The sequence below is a fragment of the Dreissena polymorpha genome, chromosome 5, assembly GCF_020536995.1.
Source record: "Dreissena polymorpha isolate Duluth1 chromosome 5, UMN_Dpol_1.0, whole genome shotgun sequence".
Classification (NCBI taxonomy): domain Eukaryota; kingdom Metazoa; phylum Mollusca; class Bivalvia; order Myida; family Dreissenidae; genus Dreissena; species Dreissena polymorpha.
In genome coordinates this window covers 31,122,660-31,142,694 of record NC_068359.1, presented here as the reverse complement: position 1 = coordinate 31,142,694, position 20,035 = coordinate 31,122,660, and the positions used below count along the sequence as shown (strand labels likewise).

Here is a 20,035-nt window from a genome sequence, read left to right as displayed (position 1 = left end):
ATCTGACGATAAAGACCTAATCATCAGACAGCAACGGTTTTATTTGTTTGTTGGTAAGTTTTATTAAAATGAATGAGCTATGCAGTCGTCAACATTCTATCCGATTCGTCAGTATGTTATATAAGCGTTACTTATTAGATTGTTGGCAATAATTTGTCTTTAATTTCTCAATAAAAGACAATTCTAAACAAAGGATTTAACTTGATTTGTTAATAATAGTATTATTGCTTGTTTTGACTATTTTGCACAGTACTTCTCTTAAATCACCAGGTGATATATCATATTATATTTTATTATTATTGTGTAATTTTATAGATATCATGTATCATAATACTATATTATCATTTATTCCTCTAAATATAGCATCAAGCAAATGTGGGAAAACACACGCTGTCAAAAGGAGAGACTGGTATAGCTGGCACATGAAATGTCATCGTTCCAACCAGACCATGCTCAGCTGGCCGATGTGGATGGATCGAGGTCGTCCTGACCTGAATACCTCATATCCCGTGTGGCTCTATGGCTTTGAAGTACAAATACACGTCGGAGAAAATACAAGTACGAGATACAATAAAATTTACTCAGCATTGTACCAAAAGGAACTAGTTGCGCTTCCTTTATTTCAAACGCACTAATACACATTGTTGACCTTTTGTCATTGATATATATTAAAGATAAATATGGTCACCAATGTTTTTTATCAAATCTGTGAGCATGCGTCTCTACTTAAGTAAAAAAGATAATAGCAAGAATTTAGTGCTCAAACATGGCACAGTTAAATTTGTTATTGAAATTTGACAGTGCTTTTTTCATTTGAAGTTCGTTTATATTGAGCATTGCGAACAAAGACATACTGTTACTAACCGCACATGGTATAATTTAAGTCCGTTCGCGTTCGTTGGTATATGACAATACGATTTTTATATAAATAACCTTAAATACCATGTATGGACCTGACCGTGTATGGATGTATAGAGCCTGTTATATGATTGTGTTCAAACACAGGCCTATTCTTCCAAAAGGAACCAGAGTTAAACGGTTTCCACTTATCGGTATAGCCGCATATAGGCAGATTAATTGATAGTGCGTATGTAATACTTGATGCGCTTTACCCATATCTCAGTGTACGTTACAGGGCGAACTTTTAACGTCTCCCAACTTGAGCTCCACAATAAAGCAAGAACGAGATGCATAAAAGGTAAATGTATGCCACTAAACATGCTTCTATAGATGAAATTGGAATACAGCGTTAAAAAAATATTGAGCACATATAAAACTTATTTCTTATCTGATTGTACCTTTTACGATCTATATTTCAAGGGCTGTCATAACTTGTAGGTTGTATTGCTTGTTAAATTTACTTGTTCAAATTCACGGTATGTCATGCACAAGTGTCTTGTACGGCTTGACTTAACATGTATCCTACACGGTTTGGCTTAGCATGTGTATTGCACAATTTTGCTGAACATGTGTCTTGCACGGTTTGGCTGAGATAGTATCTTGCACGGTTTGTCTGACATATGTCATACATGGCTTTGTCTTAACAGGTATCTTGCACAGTTTGGCTGAACTTGTGTCTTACACGGGTTGTCTGAACATGTATCTTGCAGGGTTTGGCTGAACTTGTGTCTTACACGGGTTGTCTGAACATGTATCTTGCAGGGTTTGGCTGAACATGTATGTTGAACGGTTAGGATTAGAAAGTGTATTGCACGCACATTATTTAAAGGTATGATACAATACAATTTGCATGCTAAACACTATTTTTTTTAACATGTGTAAACCAGTCCGGGCGTTTTCTTTTCGTTTATGGTTTTATGTGAAGAGATTTGGTTTCAACGAACATCCTATGTACATTAATTTAAATTAATGTTTTCATGTACATAACCATGGAATTAATACTGTACATTTTACTTTGATTACATTAATTTAGTTTTAAAGTTCGTTTACGTGAATGCATTTCGTTTATTTTAGGAAAAACTTTTTTTGAAAACGGATACTCTACAATTGAAGCAGCTAAAAATGAGTGCATTGCAAATAAAGCAATATTGCCTACCGTGAGTCCAATTAACATAGAACAGTTTGGCGTTGCTCAAGACATCATTGACGTTCCATTTTGGATACAACCACTGAGTGTTAGAAAATTCACCGAAGGTAATTATCATGTGCTAGACTTATGGGACATTGCGTGTTTAAAACAAAAATTTAATGTCGATCTAACGAGCATTTATACAAATAGTCGAACAATTATAATATACTGTTCTAATGAAATGTAACAATTATAATTACACATGCATTGCATATACTTCGTATTTAGTTACAACTATTAAAGGGATCTTTTCACGCTTTGGTAAATTGACAAAATTGAAAAAAGTTGTTTCAGATTCGCAAATTTTCGTTTTAGTTATGATATTTGTGAGGAAACAGTAATACTGAACATTTACCATGGTCTAATATAGCCATTATATGCATCTTTTGACGATTTTAAAACCTAAAAATTATAAAGCGTTGCACCGCGAAACGATTGAATAATTTGGAGAGTTCTGTTTTTGTCGTTAAATTTTGTGAAACTACGAAGATTGCTTATATAAGGTATAAAATACGTTCAATATGTGTACACGGCGGAATAGCTCAGTAGGGTAAAGCGTTTTTACTTCAGGTCTCTGGCAGGACTCCAGGGGTCACTGGTTCGAAACCTGGTCCGGGCAATGTTCTTTTCCTTTTTTTAATTTTATTCTTGATTTTTTACTGGAGCTTTTCCGATCCAATGTTTACATTTATCGATATAAAGCATTTAATGAATAAGTTAAAAAATGCCAAAATCTGTGAAAAGGCCCCTTTAAACCTTTCTGTTTTCATGTCGTAATTACAGAACACCACGGTTTCGGGACCGGTATAAAACTATAACGTTGGTTTTTGTGTGTGTAAAACTGCAATTACTATAAACTTTATATTTAATTTTTAAAGCCCACTGCTATTTGCTCGACCAAGATTTGAAAGTAAGGAAAAGCAACTGTTCTGAAAAATATCCTTCAGTCTGCGTAAATGGTAAGAATTTCGTTTTTAGGAATATGACGGACAAGAACAAATTATCACGTATTTAAGTGCTTGTCAATCTATTATATGGTTGACATATGGTGGGTTTATAAATTTGACAAGGTAAAAGTGATTATGGTGGTGCTTATTTTGTATCGAAATGATGATTATGTGTATTGTAAAGTTGAAACGGATAATTAAAATGAATAGGCCGATAAGTATTGAGTATTTAAACAAAAACCTAACATAACACATATTGTGATGCCATAAATTTTATTTAAGCAGCCGCAATACAAAATTGTAATTTTAGTCGTCCTATTATTTTCATATTATATTCATTTTTTGTATTAGCAAAAGAAGAGTCATTTTCAAATTGATGCACAATTTATTTCGCAGCAACATTTAACAACATAATTGCATGATTGTTTATATCAGCTTTCTTAAGACAATTTTGCGAAGCTGCGTCCATGGTTTAATGTTGCAGAATCAGTTCATGACGTTATGACGTACGTTGGACAAGAGTCACGCACTGAATTGTATAAAGCGTCGTTGACCTTTACGCTTTCCTCTACGTCAGAATAAAGCACACTACGCAATCAGGAAACGAATGGTGACGTCAGTGTTGCACCTAGAGTTTCAAACGACACAATACTTTCTACAGAAAACAACACAATACTTTCTTCGGGGAGTGACGGTCAGTATAAGTGTAAGGCTAGGGAAATGTTTTTACCACAGCTGTAATAAAGGTTATGTGAAGTGTGGGGTATTTTTTTCCGGTATCGTATATTGCCAGCAAATATTTACACAGTAAATTAAAATGATGCCTGTATGTGGTATCGAGTGTATTTTTTAATTCATTGACAATTGTCAATAAAAGTATAACAGCGAAAGATAAATCTTTTTTAAGACAATATCTTTAAAGCCATGCATTACTTTTATTTGAATCAAATTTTATCCGAATTCGCTAGTTAGTTGATGTGTTTTAGGACACCCGAAGACGGAAATAATTATCATCTTTACGCTCATTTCTGTGGGTGTGGTTACAGGCGTAGCTTCCGTCTTAACCATTACCATTTACTGCAGGCTTAAAAGGTCATTGGTCAAGTATTATTATGATATTAACACGCTCTCGTACACAATTCATTTTCAATTATATAATAAATGCATATCAACAAAATCTTAGTCTTAAAACATCGAAATAACATAAGAAAACCAAAAATAGGGAAATGCAATTTAAAAAAAATGTGTTTATACTGATGTTTTTTTGTTATTACGAACTGTTTGTAACGGGTGGAACTGATGCAATATCTTATATTGTAGTATGTCGAAACCCAACAGAAAAGCGGAGATGTCGGGCAATTACTGGAACACACCAGAGATTGTCGAAGACAGAAAATCTGATATGTATGAACATTGTGGACATTCCTCGGGTATCTACTATAACACGGAGGAGCAATTTGTCGTTATATCTCCACAGGCATATTAGGACAGGAACAACTTATTACGGTTCTTTCTTTTCTCCGGATTGGGTTCTGTGCTTGACTTTTTTCGATTTTAATAGCTTATATCTAAATACACAACGGTTTGAATTTGTGACACGTAGGGTTTAACGAACGAAAACTAGTTGATCATTTGCCAATAAATATTAATAATGCTAAGTTCGATGCTATTACCATTGGTGCTCTGCAATTTTTGTTAACTGCTTTGAGAAATTTTACGGCGGTAATTTGGTTCTATGTTTATGGATAGATAAGGGAGTTTTATTTTAGAGTAAAATAATACTGACACAGCAAAGAAAGACTGACAGTGTTTAAATAAAAATATGATTTCACGAGATAATATTTGTAAAGAGGCGTACGGGTCCCCATTATATCCATTATTTTTATCCTCGCCTGCGGTTCGTTTTACACTTTTGGACTTACACTTATGTCAATTTAATGTAAGGAGGCCCTTCCTCGGTCTGATTACCATTGTGAACATGTATATTAAAGCGAGTTTATACGATTTTAATGTCATAACTTTATTCTTTTAATCTTACATCAACTGTGGCAATATGAACAAAATAGTGTTTACTTCAAATAAATTTATAACAAATAAGCAAACTCCGATACCAACACGTTTACTCGTACTTATTGCACAGTCAAAAGTGTGTATATGTGTCGTATGAACGCATCTAAACATATGAATGGGCTTTCCTAATGGGGTGAACATGGTTTATATACATGAAATCGGTTATGTCGTACAGCCAAAGGAAATATTTGCAATTGAATAAAACACTATTTTCGTTTATTTTCTGTTAATTCTTGATCTGAACTTTTATTCTAGTTCTTTAGTCATCGGCGTTGTATATATTTTGATTAAAAGCAATAAGATAAGTTTATTCTCATTATAGCCTGTTTGATCGAAACATCTGCGCCAAGATTGATGGTTTAGGTATAATAATCCGCTTAAAGAATCACTTGTTTTACATGGCGTGTTTTAAAATGGTTACTCCATTAATTTCTTAATTAATATCTGTATCATATGTGTGTATCTTCTTCGAATTGTGTTATACAGTGTTGCATTAAAAGATGTTAATTTTCTCAACTATAAATAATAATGTCCTCTTAGTATGGTTTTGTTTGCAAAATCAACTTGAGTTTGATGATATTTATCGTACTTTAAACTGTACAAAAAGTATTGTACTGTGTTAATAGCATGTTTATAATTTCTTCTAAAATATATACCATATTCGGGTCATTTTCTTTTTTAAGATTATTATCAAACAATTCTTTGTAAATCTGAATAAGCACCATTGAGACCCGTTAATTAAAAACACAAACATACCCCAACAAAATACCAAACAAAGACTCGCACTATTCTCAAGCTTGAATGACAAATATATTATGATGCTTGTCCCCAAAATTAAGCTAAAAATAAACGTCATCATGAAGCATTCTTAACATTATAAAAAAACAATGTAGCTTTATCGCGTGTTATTGAATTTATTTATTTTCCTACAGCATAAAAACCAAAATAGTTATTATTTTATAGGCATTAAAACACTGTGTGATACGCAGTTCAAAACATTAATTGTTATATTACAATTTTACAACACCTGAAATAAAGCTAAATCACTCTACAAAAGCATCAGTTATTCCCTATATAAAAAAATCGTTACTGGATTGAGCTAATTGCATTGTTAAGGTCAACATATACACAAAGGCAAATCTACTAGTATATTATTGTACCAACAGTGCAGGTCACGCTTTTGCTGAAAATAGCATTAAACAGCTTTAATATGAACATTGCACTCGTTAGCACTTTCCAATAGATGTTACAATTATTTATATACTTGCGTTCTTTTAATGAAAGAGTGCAAATGAACAAAGGCCTCCTCGCAATATAGTGACCGACCAGTCAGCGCAAACACGTTGATTTAACGTAAGCCGAATTCTCGTGTTTCGATGACGCGAGGTGGTCGTCAGTGGTCTGTTATACCTCTTATATTCTTCTGCACAGATGTATTTTATGCTACAGCGATAATATATCACAGACAATAATAAACCATGTTTAAAGTAAGAAACATAATTCTTCTGCAAGACAAACAACACGATCGCAAGTCCGGAAATATTTGCTTTATAAAATATGCTACGAACGTTACACAAAACTAGAGCTGAGCGTGCATGAAAAAAACATCTATTTAATGTCGTAAGTCAGCGGGCACTTTGCTATTTGATTGACCCGAAAAATATTCCCAGTATAAATGAATTTTTAGATTACCATGAAATAGCAAAAAATGTGGCTATGTCTGCTTCTAGAGCATTAGGTTTAATTATTTCGAAAAGTAAAGCATTTGGAGGTTTCCAATATTCCACGTTCACCAAGTTATTTGATTCTATGGTTTGGCCTATTATCAGCTATAGTGCACCAATATGAGGCGATAAACCTTACTCGTGTATTAATGCTGTCCAGAATCGGGCAATGCGGTATCATTTAGGTGTCGGTAAATACACCCCTAATGCGGCAGTTCTTGGAGAAATGGGTTGGAAACCACCAATTGTAAAGCAATGGGGAGCTGTTATTAGACAACATTTTAGAAATGTAAATATGAATGATTCCAGAATAAATAAGAAAATGTACTTGTGGTCTAAATCAAGAAATGTTAAAAATAGTTATTTTAGAATAAAGTCATGTCTGAGAGATGCAAACATGTCTGATTTAGTTGATATACCAATTAATAATATTAAATATATTGTAAATGACGTAGAATCTAGGATTTTTGAAAAAGAAATTGTCAAATGGAGAAGTGCAGTCAATAGTAATACTGGAACTAGAGGTGTTGGTCATAATAAATTGAGACTGTATAGATTATTTAAAAACGACTTTAGAACAGAAGCATATGTTAAAGACAATATACCATTTTTGTATAGAAGTGCATTAGCTAAGTTTCGATGCGGTGCGGATATGAAAATATTGATTTGGGTAATCGAACATGTTTCCATTGTAAAAACATAGTGGAGGATGAGATACATGTACTTTTTTATTGTCCTTTATATGTAAATATCAGGAAAAGTCTAATGGACATTTTAATTGAAACTTCAAATTGTCACAACATGTCAGATACTGAGAAACTTAAATACATATTTACAGATGAGAGGTTGCTTTATATATCAGCCAAATCCTGCTTTAGTATTCTCAAAGAAAGAAGGAATATTTTATATTCAAAATGAATTGTATATACTTAAGTTTTATGCTGTACATTTGTAAAATAGTTTATAGACTAGTCTGGGTTTTAAAAGCAAATGGTATTTTAATATATAAACAATATTGACAAGTGTAAATAATACCACATAGTCTTAGATACAATAACTTATTTTAATAGGAGTAAGTTTTAACCATGTGGAACTAATCTGTTAGTCAATAATTGTTAATGTATATAAGTATATAATTATATAGTCTCTTATAAATCATATTATGATTGGTCACATACATGTAACTGTGATTTTATATGTATTTTAATTGTATATGTATTGCGAATGAGACTTTAATAAAACATTGAATTGAATTGAATTGTATATTAACCTTATTTAAGAACCTTTGCTTGTACTCTACGCAAAGCAGAAACATTATGAGGTCAGACAATCCAAATGTTAGGGAATCTTGTTGGTACGGTTTGTTTTACTAATTGTGGAATTGGATACTTGAGAAGAAAGAGAAAACCGGTTCAATTTACGCTTAAACAACATTTTATTCAAATTAAATAAACCTCAGAACACCTCAATATTCAATTACATATCGATCAGTTTTTGTAATACACGACAACAAAACAGGAAAGTATATATAATGCCAGGAAAGGCATGTTATATTGTTAGTAATAAGTGTACTTACTTCAATCACTCTTGACTAGTTTAAGCCCTTTGTTAAGTGCTGGAAGCCAAGCTGGACACTATTGAAACTATTAAAACTATATACAATATTGACACTATTGACACTATAGACACTATTTACATAACTGTTCTGCTAACTGTTAGGCTAATAGGCAAAACGGCACCGTATTAGCTGATAAAATACGGATTCCCTTGTGCAAGTTGAATGGTCAAACACAAAGTCGATGCAAAGAAACATATAATCTTATCATTTGGACACTTTGCAGAGACAAATGCAACAGTCTACAACCAGGCAATCGGTAGTTTTACATAAAAAGCATTCCGATTTCTAGATTTTTTTTACAAAAGAAGAATACGCTAGTAGCAAATATGTTTTTTGCATTTGATATGTTATATGAGTCATATTATATTTTTTATTATAATATAACATTTAATAAATTTACCAAATAAATTGCAACGCTTCATCACGTAATGTTGCGTCCTATTTGTCATGTTTGAGGCGTGATTGTGTCAAAAGTACTTAGTACGTTCGTGTTTCGCAAAGCAACGACTGCAATAAACTTCTTATAGCACATTGGTGGCCTAGTCCGCCATAGTCAATTTGAATGACAATGGACTCTTATTTGTTACTTATGGTGTTAGGCTTTATCGATACTTCGCGATTATTGCTTACTATGGACAGTTGTATTAATTTGCTATAATGTTATAGATTGAAATGTATGAAAAGTTCAGTTACATTTAGCATGATTGTATATCGTTGGATGTATTATAAATTCCAGCTCACTAAGCTTCTTAAAATGTTATGTTGCTCCACTCTTAAGTTACGCGTGGGTCATCATTTGATATCGTCTAATGCCGACGAGCGATGGTATAGCAGTTCAAATGTGAACATTACACAAATTGCGCATTCACTTTAGTTCATAATGACTTGATAACGATAGTACTAATCTTTTTTTTAATTATCTTATTTAACTACTAGCGGGCATATGCATACATATAATTATATAATTGTTCCTGAAGTACTTAGGTAACTTGTCGTTTTTTATATTTTTGAAAAGAAGAAAGAAACATTAATCTTCCTTGTAAAGGGTATACTGTAAATTAGTGATACAGTTGAAGAACTTCAAGGCAATCGAATCGTGTGAATTTTGTGTGAGTAAAATAATATCAGTAATGATATTAATTAAAATCAGTGACAAAAAGTGGGACGGTTAAACATTTCTTTTATTCTTGATAGCAGTTTATTTTCTTTCGCTCGTTCTGTTTTTAAACTACAGACAACTCGTACACCAGTCTGACCAAAGGCGTGACGAAAATCCAAGATGTCGGACGAAGTTATTTCAGACGAAGAAAGGGTAAAATCCTTAAATTAACGTTGTATTTGGCCGTCAATTCCAACTGACAATATGCAAAATAAATGCATACAAATAATCTTGAGATTGTGGACCGGGTAAATTTGTGATGCTACCTTGCATATTTAGGAAAAACGAAAACCGACAGTGAATTACTCACTTCCGGCTTTTGATCAGTTTTGTTTTTAGTGCTGCAACAATACGCCAAAAACCGTATTGCAATATATTGTAAGTTCAAAAACCCGTATTGCAATATATCGCAATATATTGCTAACTTGTACCAAAATTATAACTTGCCAATTACCCAATAATCCCATAAATTCCAATTTTAAAGCAAATTCTGGAAAATATTTACTATAAATGTGCTCAAGAATAATAAGAAACACAAACATTTGCAAATTTTCTTAAGTATCAAATACATTTTTGCAATTGTTACTATTTAAAGATGTGATGAAATAACGTCCAACCGGGGCGTTTTTCCCACTGAACATGCGTAATTCAGCTGACGTGATGTTCCCGTTTTTATACTACAAAAAATACACCCATACTTTCCATGCGACGTTCTACATGTCTGTATAATTTTCGCTCGCTTTTTATTGAGACAAAGGATAAAGCACTTTTTATTTGACGCTATAATTTTTTGTTGTCGCGTTAGCATTCAAATTTGGAAGCGTGTTTCCAAAATTCGGATTACAAATAATGCTCAAATCAGAATCGAACGAAACATTTACAGCTGTGCGCAATTAATTCAACGATAATCTGTTTAAAAGCATCGAATGAATGCTCCCATGTAACAACGCTACTCCGTATAATACACTTTTTAGAATGCTTTTTTTACATAAAAAATAATTTACACTGCTTTGTTTTGTTTACCTTTTTATCATTATTTTGGATGGCTTTTCTGGACGAAATGTGAATGAATTTTTGTAAAATTTTCGTACCGGTATGATGAAAATCATATCGCAATACAATAAGCAGATTGCGTATTGCGATATATACCGTTATACCGGTATATTGTTGCAGCCCTATTTGTTTTCATTGACGTTTTGGAGGCACTGAATTGTTTCTCGGGCTTTGGTCTCGGACTGGATGGCCTGGGTTCGAGCTGGCGTGAGCATATCAATAATGCTAACACCTGAAAACAAACGAAGCACCATTTCAGAATTGCTATGGCTGGGGTTATAGTCTAAATCAAATAGTGTATTAATGAATAACGCCATGGGTACTTTCGGTTATCACAGATTTTCCAGTGTAAAGTTAAACACTTGTTCTACTTGATGATGGTCAAATGTTATTTAATTTTCATTTATTTCAAATCATGTCAAAACTAAAGTGTTTTGTGCAAAAACGTAATGGCTTGCTGCAAGGTACAAGTTACACATTTCGTTTTGGAGTATTATCCTAGTCCAAATAATTAGACCTAAGCTACCCCGCTTACGTCTAAACGGCTACCGTTGTTTTCCTATAGCAAATTGAGTTCAACTTAAACTTCAGTTTTTCTCGTTAAATCTTTGCTAATGCATAAAATTATCATTAATTAGACATAAATGTGAGCGATTACCTCTTAACCCTTTCCCCGATAGATGCGTATAATCCCGAGTCTATCGATTCCCCGATACATGCGTTTATTACCGTCTCTATCGATTACCGCATACATGCGAATTTGTCCGTGTCTATCCATTACCCGGTAATCCCGTATATTCCCAATGTCCATTTTCAAATGCAAATTCTGATTGATATTGACGACAAAAGTGCTCAAAAAACTCATTAACACAAACATCGGACATTTTTCTCAAGTATCACATGAATTTCGGCATATGTTTATATTTTAAGATCTGATGAAATAGGTGTCCAATCGGTACAAGGGTAGTCCAACACGCGTAAATAACTTAATGTGGTGTGCGCGCATCGTGTACAATTAATGTTCTGTTACAAATTGTAGCCAGAAATAAATACATGTATATGCCCATGATATTTTCGTGTCAAGTCTTTGTTTGGACAAAAAGCGCGCGAAAATGGGCGTGAGTGTATTTATTTATACACAAAAACTGCGTAGCGCAGACAACAACGTAAAAGCTTCGTATTGAATTTCCATTTAATAATCTTATACATTTCCTTGAATAAAATAAAAGAAATAAACGCTGTATCATTATCATTTTTTAGTTCGTTAAATATTGCAACAATTATTGTACTGTATGATTGCACACAAAGTGCCGTGTGCAGTTCATGAATATTCTTTTACAACGACCAATTAACAGCGTCATCTATATTTAGATTTTATGCAATATGTACAAGTCATTTTCTGGAAATTTGGGAGAAAGTAAAAGTGATTTTTCGAAAATAAACCAACGTTTTTTTTCCCATTTAATTTGTCATAATTATTTATATTTTATGTTGTCTGTGTATGTTTGTTTGGTTCTCATTTATCTTATGAAAATTAATATCTTAATGATAAATGTTTAAAGCAAGTCCCGTTTCCGAGATCATTTACGAGAATTACTTCGATATATTTACTGACATATAAAATCATGGTTTTGACAGATGACACGTGTTTATCTAAAGTTGGTGTTTTTGTAATACACAGGATATTGGATTATCGCTGCTTGATTGAGCAATAAAACGAAGACGCCGTCGGCGGTTTTCAGTAGGCCTTTTGTACTGACCAACATAATAATTAATCATGCATTAATTATCTAACATTTAGGGATAAAACACACGGGATACTAGACACTGGGCCATAAAACGCAATCGCGATGGCTATTTTCAGTAGCACATGTGTCCAGAAACTAACGAGTTTGGGTAATAAAGCACAGAGATTATGATCGTTAAACTGCATGGAGTCTGAAATCAAACAAAATGCCGACAATTCAAAAGATTAATCGCCGAATGTTTCAGTATACAATTTAAATGGTGGGGTTCTCACTGCATTTCCTGTTGCATTCGCATACGCTTGTATTACTTGTTATATCGTCGTATTATTTATTAGAATACAGACTTAAAATGTATATGGTTGGAAGGAGAATTTATTTCTCTACAATATTTACATTGACACAAATGATGGAAAATGCAAGCAACTAAGTGAAAATTAAGCCTAAACAAGACAGGTGTAACAGTTGAGAATTTTTCCATTATTTTCCCAATAACCCTATTGAGATGGTGTAGTCAGGCTTATCAGCTGTATATGGAGTCACTGTTATCAGAACAGCAGGACTGGTATTGGCCTGGAGTGGCAGATCAGATAAGAAGTCTATCAGGGAAAGGGTTAAATGTGTAGAAATTGTGCTTTTAAACCACTTATGTACATTTTTAAAAATAAACATACACAACACACAAAGTGTGTTTGTCGTTTATAGAATTACATTGAATTATCTTGAACGAAATTATTTTTTGAATAGGTTACACATAACCAATTGTTGTTGTACAATAAACCACATCACTTTTTAGCTTTCTGTACTTTTTAATTAAATGAAACCTATATGTGTGTGCTAAAACTACCAGTTGTATCACGGAGTGTATATTGATAGGAGATGAATCGAGTATTTGACCCTTACTGTAGTAAATTCAATCTTATGCAAAAACTATTCATCCGATTTTATTGGTTTATACGTTATCTTGTTGCTTATTAATTCCTCTTTCAAAAAATATACGTTTTAGTATACTCCCGTTGTTATTAATGGATTTACAGCGAGATAAACACAAGAAATACACATTTTATGTTTTACCACCGCGCGTTTTACCGTGTTGTGGCTATCGATCTTGTACAATTGGCGTACAGCGAAGCGCCGAGGTTATACATTTTGATGTATCCACTCACGACTTTTGTTGAATTATAGTTTCATTTCTCGGCCGATTTTGACAAATTATATATTATTAAAAAGCTTACGTTACGTAGTAAACAGATATATAAACATATATTAAGTTTTTCTTCTGATTTCGACAGCCCGGCGAGTTATAACTTTTGCAAATATTATACCGTTTTGGAGTTTTAGAATCTAGATTTACGGTTGACATGTTCGTACTTAATACCAATTTGTAGCGTTTATATTTGGAGTTCAGTTTTAAAAATTACATCTTGCTTAGGAGAATAGAATTCTGTATACGATAGAAAAAAAAATTGTTTAAAAACGAAAGTAATTAAGGAATGAAGGAGGAAGAAAGTAGCGCGCGTTCCTAACGCACTGAACTGATGCTACGGTCTTGGCGATTATGCTTTTGTTTAGAAACCGGCCATTGAATTTCCTTTGCCATGATTATTATATTTTTTATGGAATATATTGTGGTATTTTGTTCACGAAACATATCAATAAAGCTTATTATAAATAAATCTTAATAAATTAACGATTTCAGCTCTTGTTTATAACACAGAAAGGCTGATAAATTTATGATGAAACAGCGTATATAGCGGACCCTCTCGATTTTATTCGGCTTTGCATGCATACTTGAAATAAAATGGGTGTCAAAAACATTCATCGTTTGCTGTTAATTATCAACGAGGGAATAATGTATAATTATATGAAATGTTATTTACCTTAAATTATCAATTTATTAAAGATTCTTGAAAATCACGGTCGGTGTAACGCGGGTCATTTCGTATTTTGACATCAGGGCATCATGTCCAACTATTCAAAATCAGATTTTTTTTCACTGGGACGATGACGGCTTAGATTTAGACAGGCAGAGAGATAGTTTATTCAGACTTATACAACAGTACATCGTCTTCAACTCAAATATATAAATTATTTTTAGACGAATTGTTAGGTGATTACACATAAAGCAATGATGATTCCGAGAATGTTGCCATGTTTCTTATCCGTGTAATCTAGAGTCCGTGGTTTGAGCATTTTTATCGCGGTGTTCAATAAAAGATATCTCAATAATCTTGTTTATTGATAGATCTGTGGTTTTATTGCCCCTGTGTTCAGCACAAACCAATTATCTCTTTATGATCAGATACTGTGCCGACCAATACTAAATAACACTATGGTGTCATACGCCACAGCAGGGACCTATACTTGTGATCAAGGAGTCTTAGTGCAAGACTAAATAAAGTATGTTGTTTCGCTTGCGGTTGTTAAAGCCAAAACGGGGCTTCCCAGCTGGCACAGCTGCTGATATTCGGATCTGAATACCTAAACTTATTCAGACCTTATTCTTAACCGTTGCGCGTTTTACAATATCGGATTTTAGGCGGGAATACAACTCAGTGAAACTATTCAACTTCTTATACAACATTAAGCATATTAACAGTTATTGAAATTAACAATATTAGCGACATCTTTTTAAAAACTAAACACCTTTTCAAGTATCGAATTTAACATGTCAATAAAATATATTAATACCAAAAAAGGTTTCATTTAATATTGTTCACATTAAACCTTTAAATGAAAGTGTCGCTTTAACTATTTTCCGTGTCTTATTAAGCCGCGAATCGTTTGCTAAAACAGTTAACAAAAAGGGCTACACGTTCTAATTCTTAATGAAATACAAAAATAAGTATAACATAATTAATAACGTCCATAAACACACACGGCAAGATCAAAGTTTTAATGGAAAACTAATATGACATTCCACGTAAATTATTATTTTCGTCTAAATCGAATACTATATATAGAGAAACAATGTATTTATAACCGACCAATGAGGTAACATTTTGCAACTTTCCATTTACACAGTGCTATATGGCAACAATATGGAATTTGAACAGTGGTAGTGTTTTAAGGTCTGGACTATCATTACTTGTAAGTTTGTATAAACATTTTTCTAATGCAATTGGTAAAATAATGTTTATATTTTATGTTTAATAATTTATTGCATGATTATTCTGTGCTGTTATATGAATTTGATGCCGTTAAAGCTTCCGACATGAATTCATGTCGGAACAATGCTATTGCAAATGTAAATCGACCTCATATTTATTGGAGTAAGTATTATCCATGCTCTATTGTCTGTTGACATTTTTTCACATGAATTTGGTAATGAATTTGTATTCAAGTATATACACGTTATTTTTGCCAATTTCAAGTTTTGTGATTTTTTTTTTACATTATGTTTTCTGTTGTATACTACACACACTCACTACATTAACCTCCCCAGCAATGTCAGTGGTAACAGTTAAGGCTATTTATAGCATTCAAATTTTGAAATTGGATTAGACAATCAGAATCCATGACTCAACATAATCGATAAATGTGATTTTTAAAGACAATAAACATTTAAAAAAAAAGAACAAATTCAAAGACCATAGGTTGTTATGTTTACCATGATTTGCAGTCATATAGTTATAAAATATTTGCGCTTTACCGTTTTTATAAAAGGGAAATATAGCATTTAGTGAAAGAATATGTGTGTGTCAGGTTCATAACTTTGTCATGTACATTAAAGAATTTCAAAATACATGTACATTGGTACAAATGACCATCATATTTAGATGTGTCGCCTGCTGGCTTAAAGGCTAAGGTCATAGTGAACATGTGATATCTATTTGGATCCCATTGCCCCAGGATCATTTTTGAGATTCATGTAAATTTTCTAAAGAGGGGGGGTGGGTCCAAGGGTCCACTGGATGTTATTTCTAATCAAAATTGGTCTTAGAAAATTTGCTTTATCATTTGCAAATGGCATCGTTTTGAAGTAAATGATGGTCATTGAAAGAAGGAACGCATCTCACCAAAATTATGTGATTGTCAAAGCAGTGAATGGGATTGGCTAGAAACAACTGTTTTAGATCAGAACAAGCTGATTAAAAGTAACTATCGGAAATGAAAGATGTGCCTTCATCTGCAGTGTGCTCTTTTGTCAAAAAGAGCTTTTTAAAATAAGCTCATCTGCTCATGCAGTCATATTATCCCTGTAGCATATTTATTTAATGACATGTATTTTCTTGAAAAACAATGTTTTATTATAAAAAAAACAAGTATGTTTTTAATACTTTTTTACTTTGACTTTGAAAATTTAGTAGGTAATTGTAACTACAAATAAAATTTGCTGTGTATTAATGTAGTCAGATAAAAAAAAGATAATTGCGGGGGTATGTAGGGGCAGGGTGGGACCTTTTGGAGGCAGGGTGCTGCGCCCTTCCATTAAGTTTTGGCTGGAGCACTGTACACTGCATTTCTATCGTAATTAAATATAAACAACTAGAACTGGGTCAGTCATGCTCTCTCTATACATGTACATGTATCTCCTTAAATATTTGTAGTTCCATTCATACATGTGACTTGATTAGACTTCTAGAATTAGAAACTTGTACATTCTTTCCAGGCCAAGGTAGCAAGTGGTTTTATCCTTCATGCACCACCTGGAGAATTTAATGAAGTCTTCACAGGTAAATCATCAAAAATTCTAAATGCTTCTATAAATGATGAGGTTGTGGAAACAGTATCAAACATAAGTGAAACTTTCTTTCTAGCAAGAGACATCTTCCAGTCTATAATAAAGGAGCAGAATATTTTTTGAAGTGTATTCTTCATTTTAGGAATACTCTTAATTAAAACAATTTTTATTTGAAAATCAAGCTTAGCCTTTTTAACAAGGGGGCTTTGCGTTTCACAAACTTGAGTATGGCTGAACTATTTTATTAAAAGCAATGATACCTTGAATATTGTCTGTATCAGGCTTCCACTCAGTAGGAAAGTAGTATAGCCCTTTTCTAGCTCACCTGAGCACATTATGCTCATGGCAGGGTTCCCGATGTTGATCACTTTTAATGCCAAATTTGACAAATTTACTTTTGCGACAGTTTTTCCAAATGGGCAATCTTTCAAATTACAGTGCTTTTTCTTTGTACTTTTACCTTAACTGAAAAAGCAGCTCTTATTGATTAGCCAGTTTTTGACAAATCACTTGTCAAAGATTATGCCGTATTGTCTCCATAATGATAAGTAACAGCCGTTTATTTACTGCTAAAGCCATTTAAAATGTGATTTCGGAACCAGTTTGCATCTAACTTTACACTTATTATATGTCAGTGCTTATTTCTTTTATATTATATCATATGGCTTCTTTATTTATGGTTTGAATAATTGTTTAAAAGTTATGTAAACTTTTAACCTTTGTCAGTTATAAAATAGCTGTACTTATATATGTTTTACCTGGTGGTTTCTATTGTTTCAGATGTACGAATACTGTTAAATGATGACCAATTGCTGAAGGGTATATCAGGGTATGGTTTAAATTTGGTAAATTTAAATATTAAGAAAACAACCATAAATGAATCGTAAGAAAAAATTCTTTACAATTTTGTTAATTTTAGTAAATCTTGGAATAGCACTTAACCATGTTTGACCACTACTCAAATAAAGACACATTATCAGGAAATTTGATGGCTAGCCGTTAATTTGTATTATTTCATTACGTTATTACTTCCTTGATACATAATGTAATCTTTAATGAAGTATACGTGGTATGTAGGATTCTCACAGGAAGTTATATCTACCAGCACATTTACATGTATCTTATCTTATATTTACATTAAGCATTTCACTGAGCTTTGTAATTGCCTGATAACATCGTAAGGGAAAATATTACATGTACTAATGACATAGTTACTGTGTTAAATATGTAACCAATTTTAACAAATTCTGATTTTATCATCATGTTTTTACATTTTATTGTACTCATTTTACAGCTCCATGATCCATGATTTTCATTCTATGATGCATTATCTAATGAATATTCTTATTTGTCAGATCATTTGCACAGTACAATCGGGACCAGTTTACACCCTGCAAAGTAGACGGCTCAGATGAACAGGTATGTATTGACCATCCTCAGGAGGTATTAATGAAATGGGTCGAAAGTTCAATATCTGACCTTCTATTTAGCAAAATTATATCCCTGAGTGTTAAGGTTTACATATCATCCTCAGTGACATCTTGTGGGTCTTAATTAAATGGGTCCAAAGTGCAATTGCTAGGCACTGGTATATCCCATTATTGACCTACTATTTAGTATAATTGACCTACTTATATCCATAAATGTACATAGACGATGTATGTATAAGCTCACATAATTATACAGTTTTTGTAAATAATAAGGTGAAATCTTCAAACATGCTTTTATTTATTGAGGTCATGGACAGAAAATGTAAATTTGAATATCAAGGAGGTTGTAACTGCTTAACATTTCTACACGAGATACAATGGTTGCATGCTCAACTTGCAAAATATTTACAATGTTATTTGTTTGAATATAAATCTTTGACATATCTGCATTGTGTTACTTAGGCAAATGAAATGTATGAAATTCTTGTTTCAGTGTTTGATAACAGAACATGGTGATTTAGGTGACCCGAGATTTCTAGACCCAAGAACCAAACAGTCATTTAGGTATGCACATGTAATTAATTGATGCACTTCATTATAATATTGTTTTACGTTAATATCTATTATGTGATGAGGTAATATGAAATGTTGGTGCCAAATGTATGACTCAATCTTTATAAACTGATGTCAGACTCGAGACTGTTTATCTGCATATTTTCTAAGCTTAATCTAGGTCAAATGCGTCCAAATTGACTCCAAAAACTAAGTTACTTGGTCAAGTGTTAGAAAAACTTTGTTCCTACTCAAGAGACCTCGTTTATCATTCAATCTTGATGAAACTTGGTCGGCATGTTGATTTTAGCATTTCCCTAGCTGTATTTGAATCTGGGTCACGTGGATAAAAAACTAAGTTTCCATTTCAAATCTGAGAAAAACCTTTTTACCACTCCAGAGTAACATTCATGACTGAAGCTTGATAATACTTTGATGGATTGTTATCTTGACAATATCAAGGTCAAGTTTTAATCTTGGTCAGATGAGTATAAACCAAGGTCACCTGGTGAAATCTGAGGAGAGGTTGGTGCTGAGATATCTTAATAAGTAGCCAAAATGATGTTTGTTTTTAATGTAAGCTCGGAAAGTGTGACAATATGCTTGATGTTAAATAATTTAGCATATTTTTGTTTTTGTCAATTTGAGAATTATTGTAGCCAATTAGAGATTTCAGTAGTAATGGACTATTTTGGCTACTGGTTCAGCAATTTTTTTTTGCTCAGTTGGGAAAAGTACCGGTACCAGCCCATTTGGGAAAAATTTGCGTGAAAAACCCTGAAATTGGGAAAATTCATGTTGTGAATTCTTCACATTGGGAAATTGGTGTATTTGATATTTTGCTCACAAATACTTAAAAATTGATAACTGAGTGTTGGCAAGTTATCAATATTATATTTACTTTGGTTCAAGCCATAGAACTGCATAGGGAAAGTACTGTGAATCCATTTATTTTCGACAGCAC

At 32.8% G+C, this 20,035-nt stretch overlaps 1 protein-coding gene and 1 long non-coding RNA gene across 2 annotated transcripts in view; both read left to right on the top strand.

Moving 5' to 3' along the window:
• Positions 1-255: 255 nt before the first annotated feature.
• On the top strand, positions 256-4,704 carry LOC127832483 (uncharacterized). The gene is made up of 7 exons (XR_008026914.1): positions 256-558; positions 1,136-1,198; positions 1,975-2,154; positions 2,968-3,048; positions 3,521-3,730; positions 4,023-4,128; positions 4,357-4,704. It is a non-coding gene; the product is annotated as an uncharacterized LOC127832483 (long non-coding RNA).
• Positions 4,705-9,682: 4,978 nt separating this feature from the next.
• LOC127832474 (F-actin-capping protein subunit alpha-like) overlaps positions 9,683-20,035 on the top strand; it is a 34,775-nt gene continuing 24,422 nt past the window's right edge. The window contains exons 1-5 of the mRNA XM_052357975.1: positions 9,683-9,760; positions 17,018-17,081; positions 17,870-17,918; positions 18,445-18,508; positions 19,013-19,083. Of these exons, the coding sequence (XP_052213935.1) occupies positions 9,728-9,760; positions 17,018-17,081; positions 17,870-17,918; positions 18,445-18,508; positions 19,013-19,083 (281 nt within the window). The 5' untranslated portion in view covers positions 9,683-9,727. The remainder of the gene's footprint in view (positions 9,761-17,017; positions 17,082-17,869; positions 17,919-18,444; positions 18,509-19,012; positions 19,084-20,035) is intronic.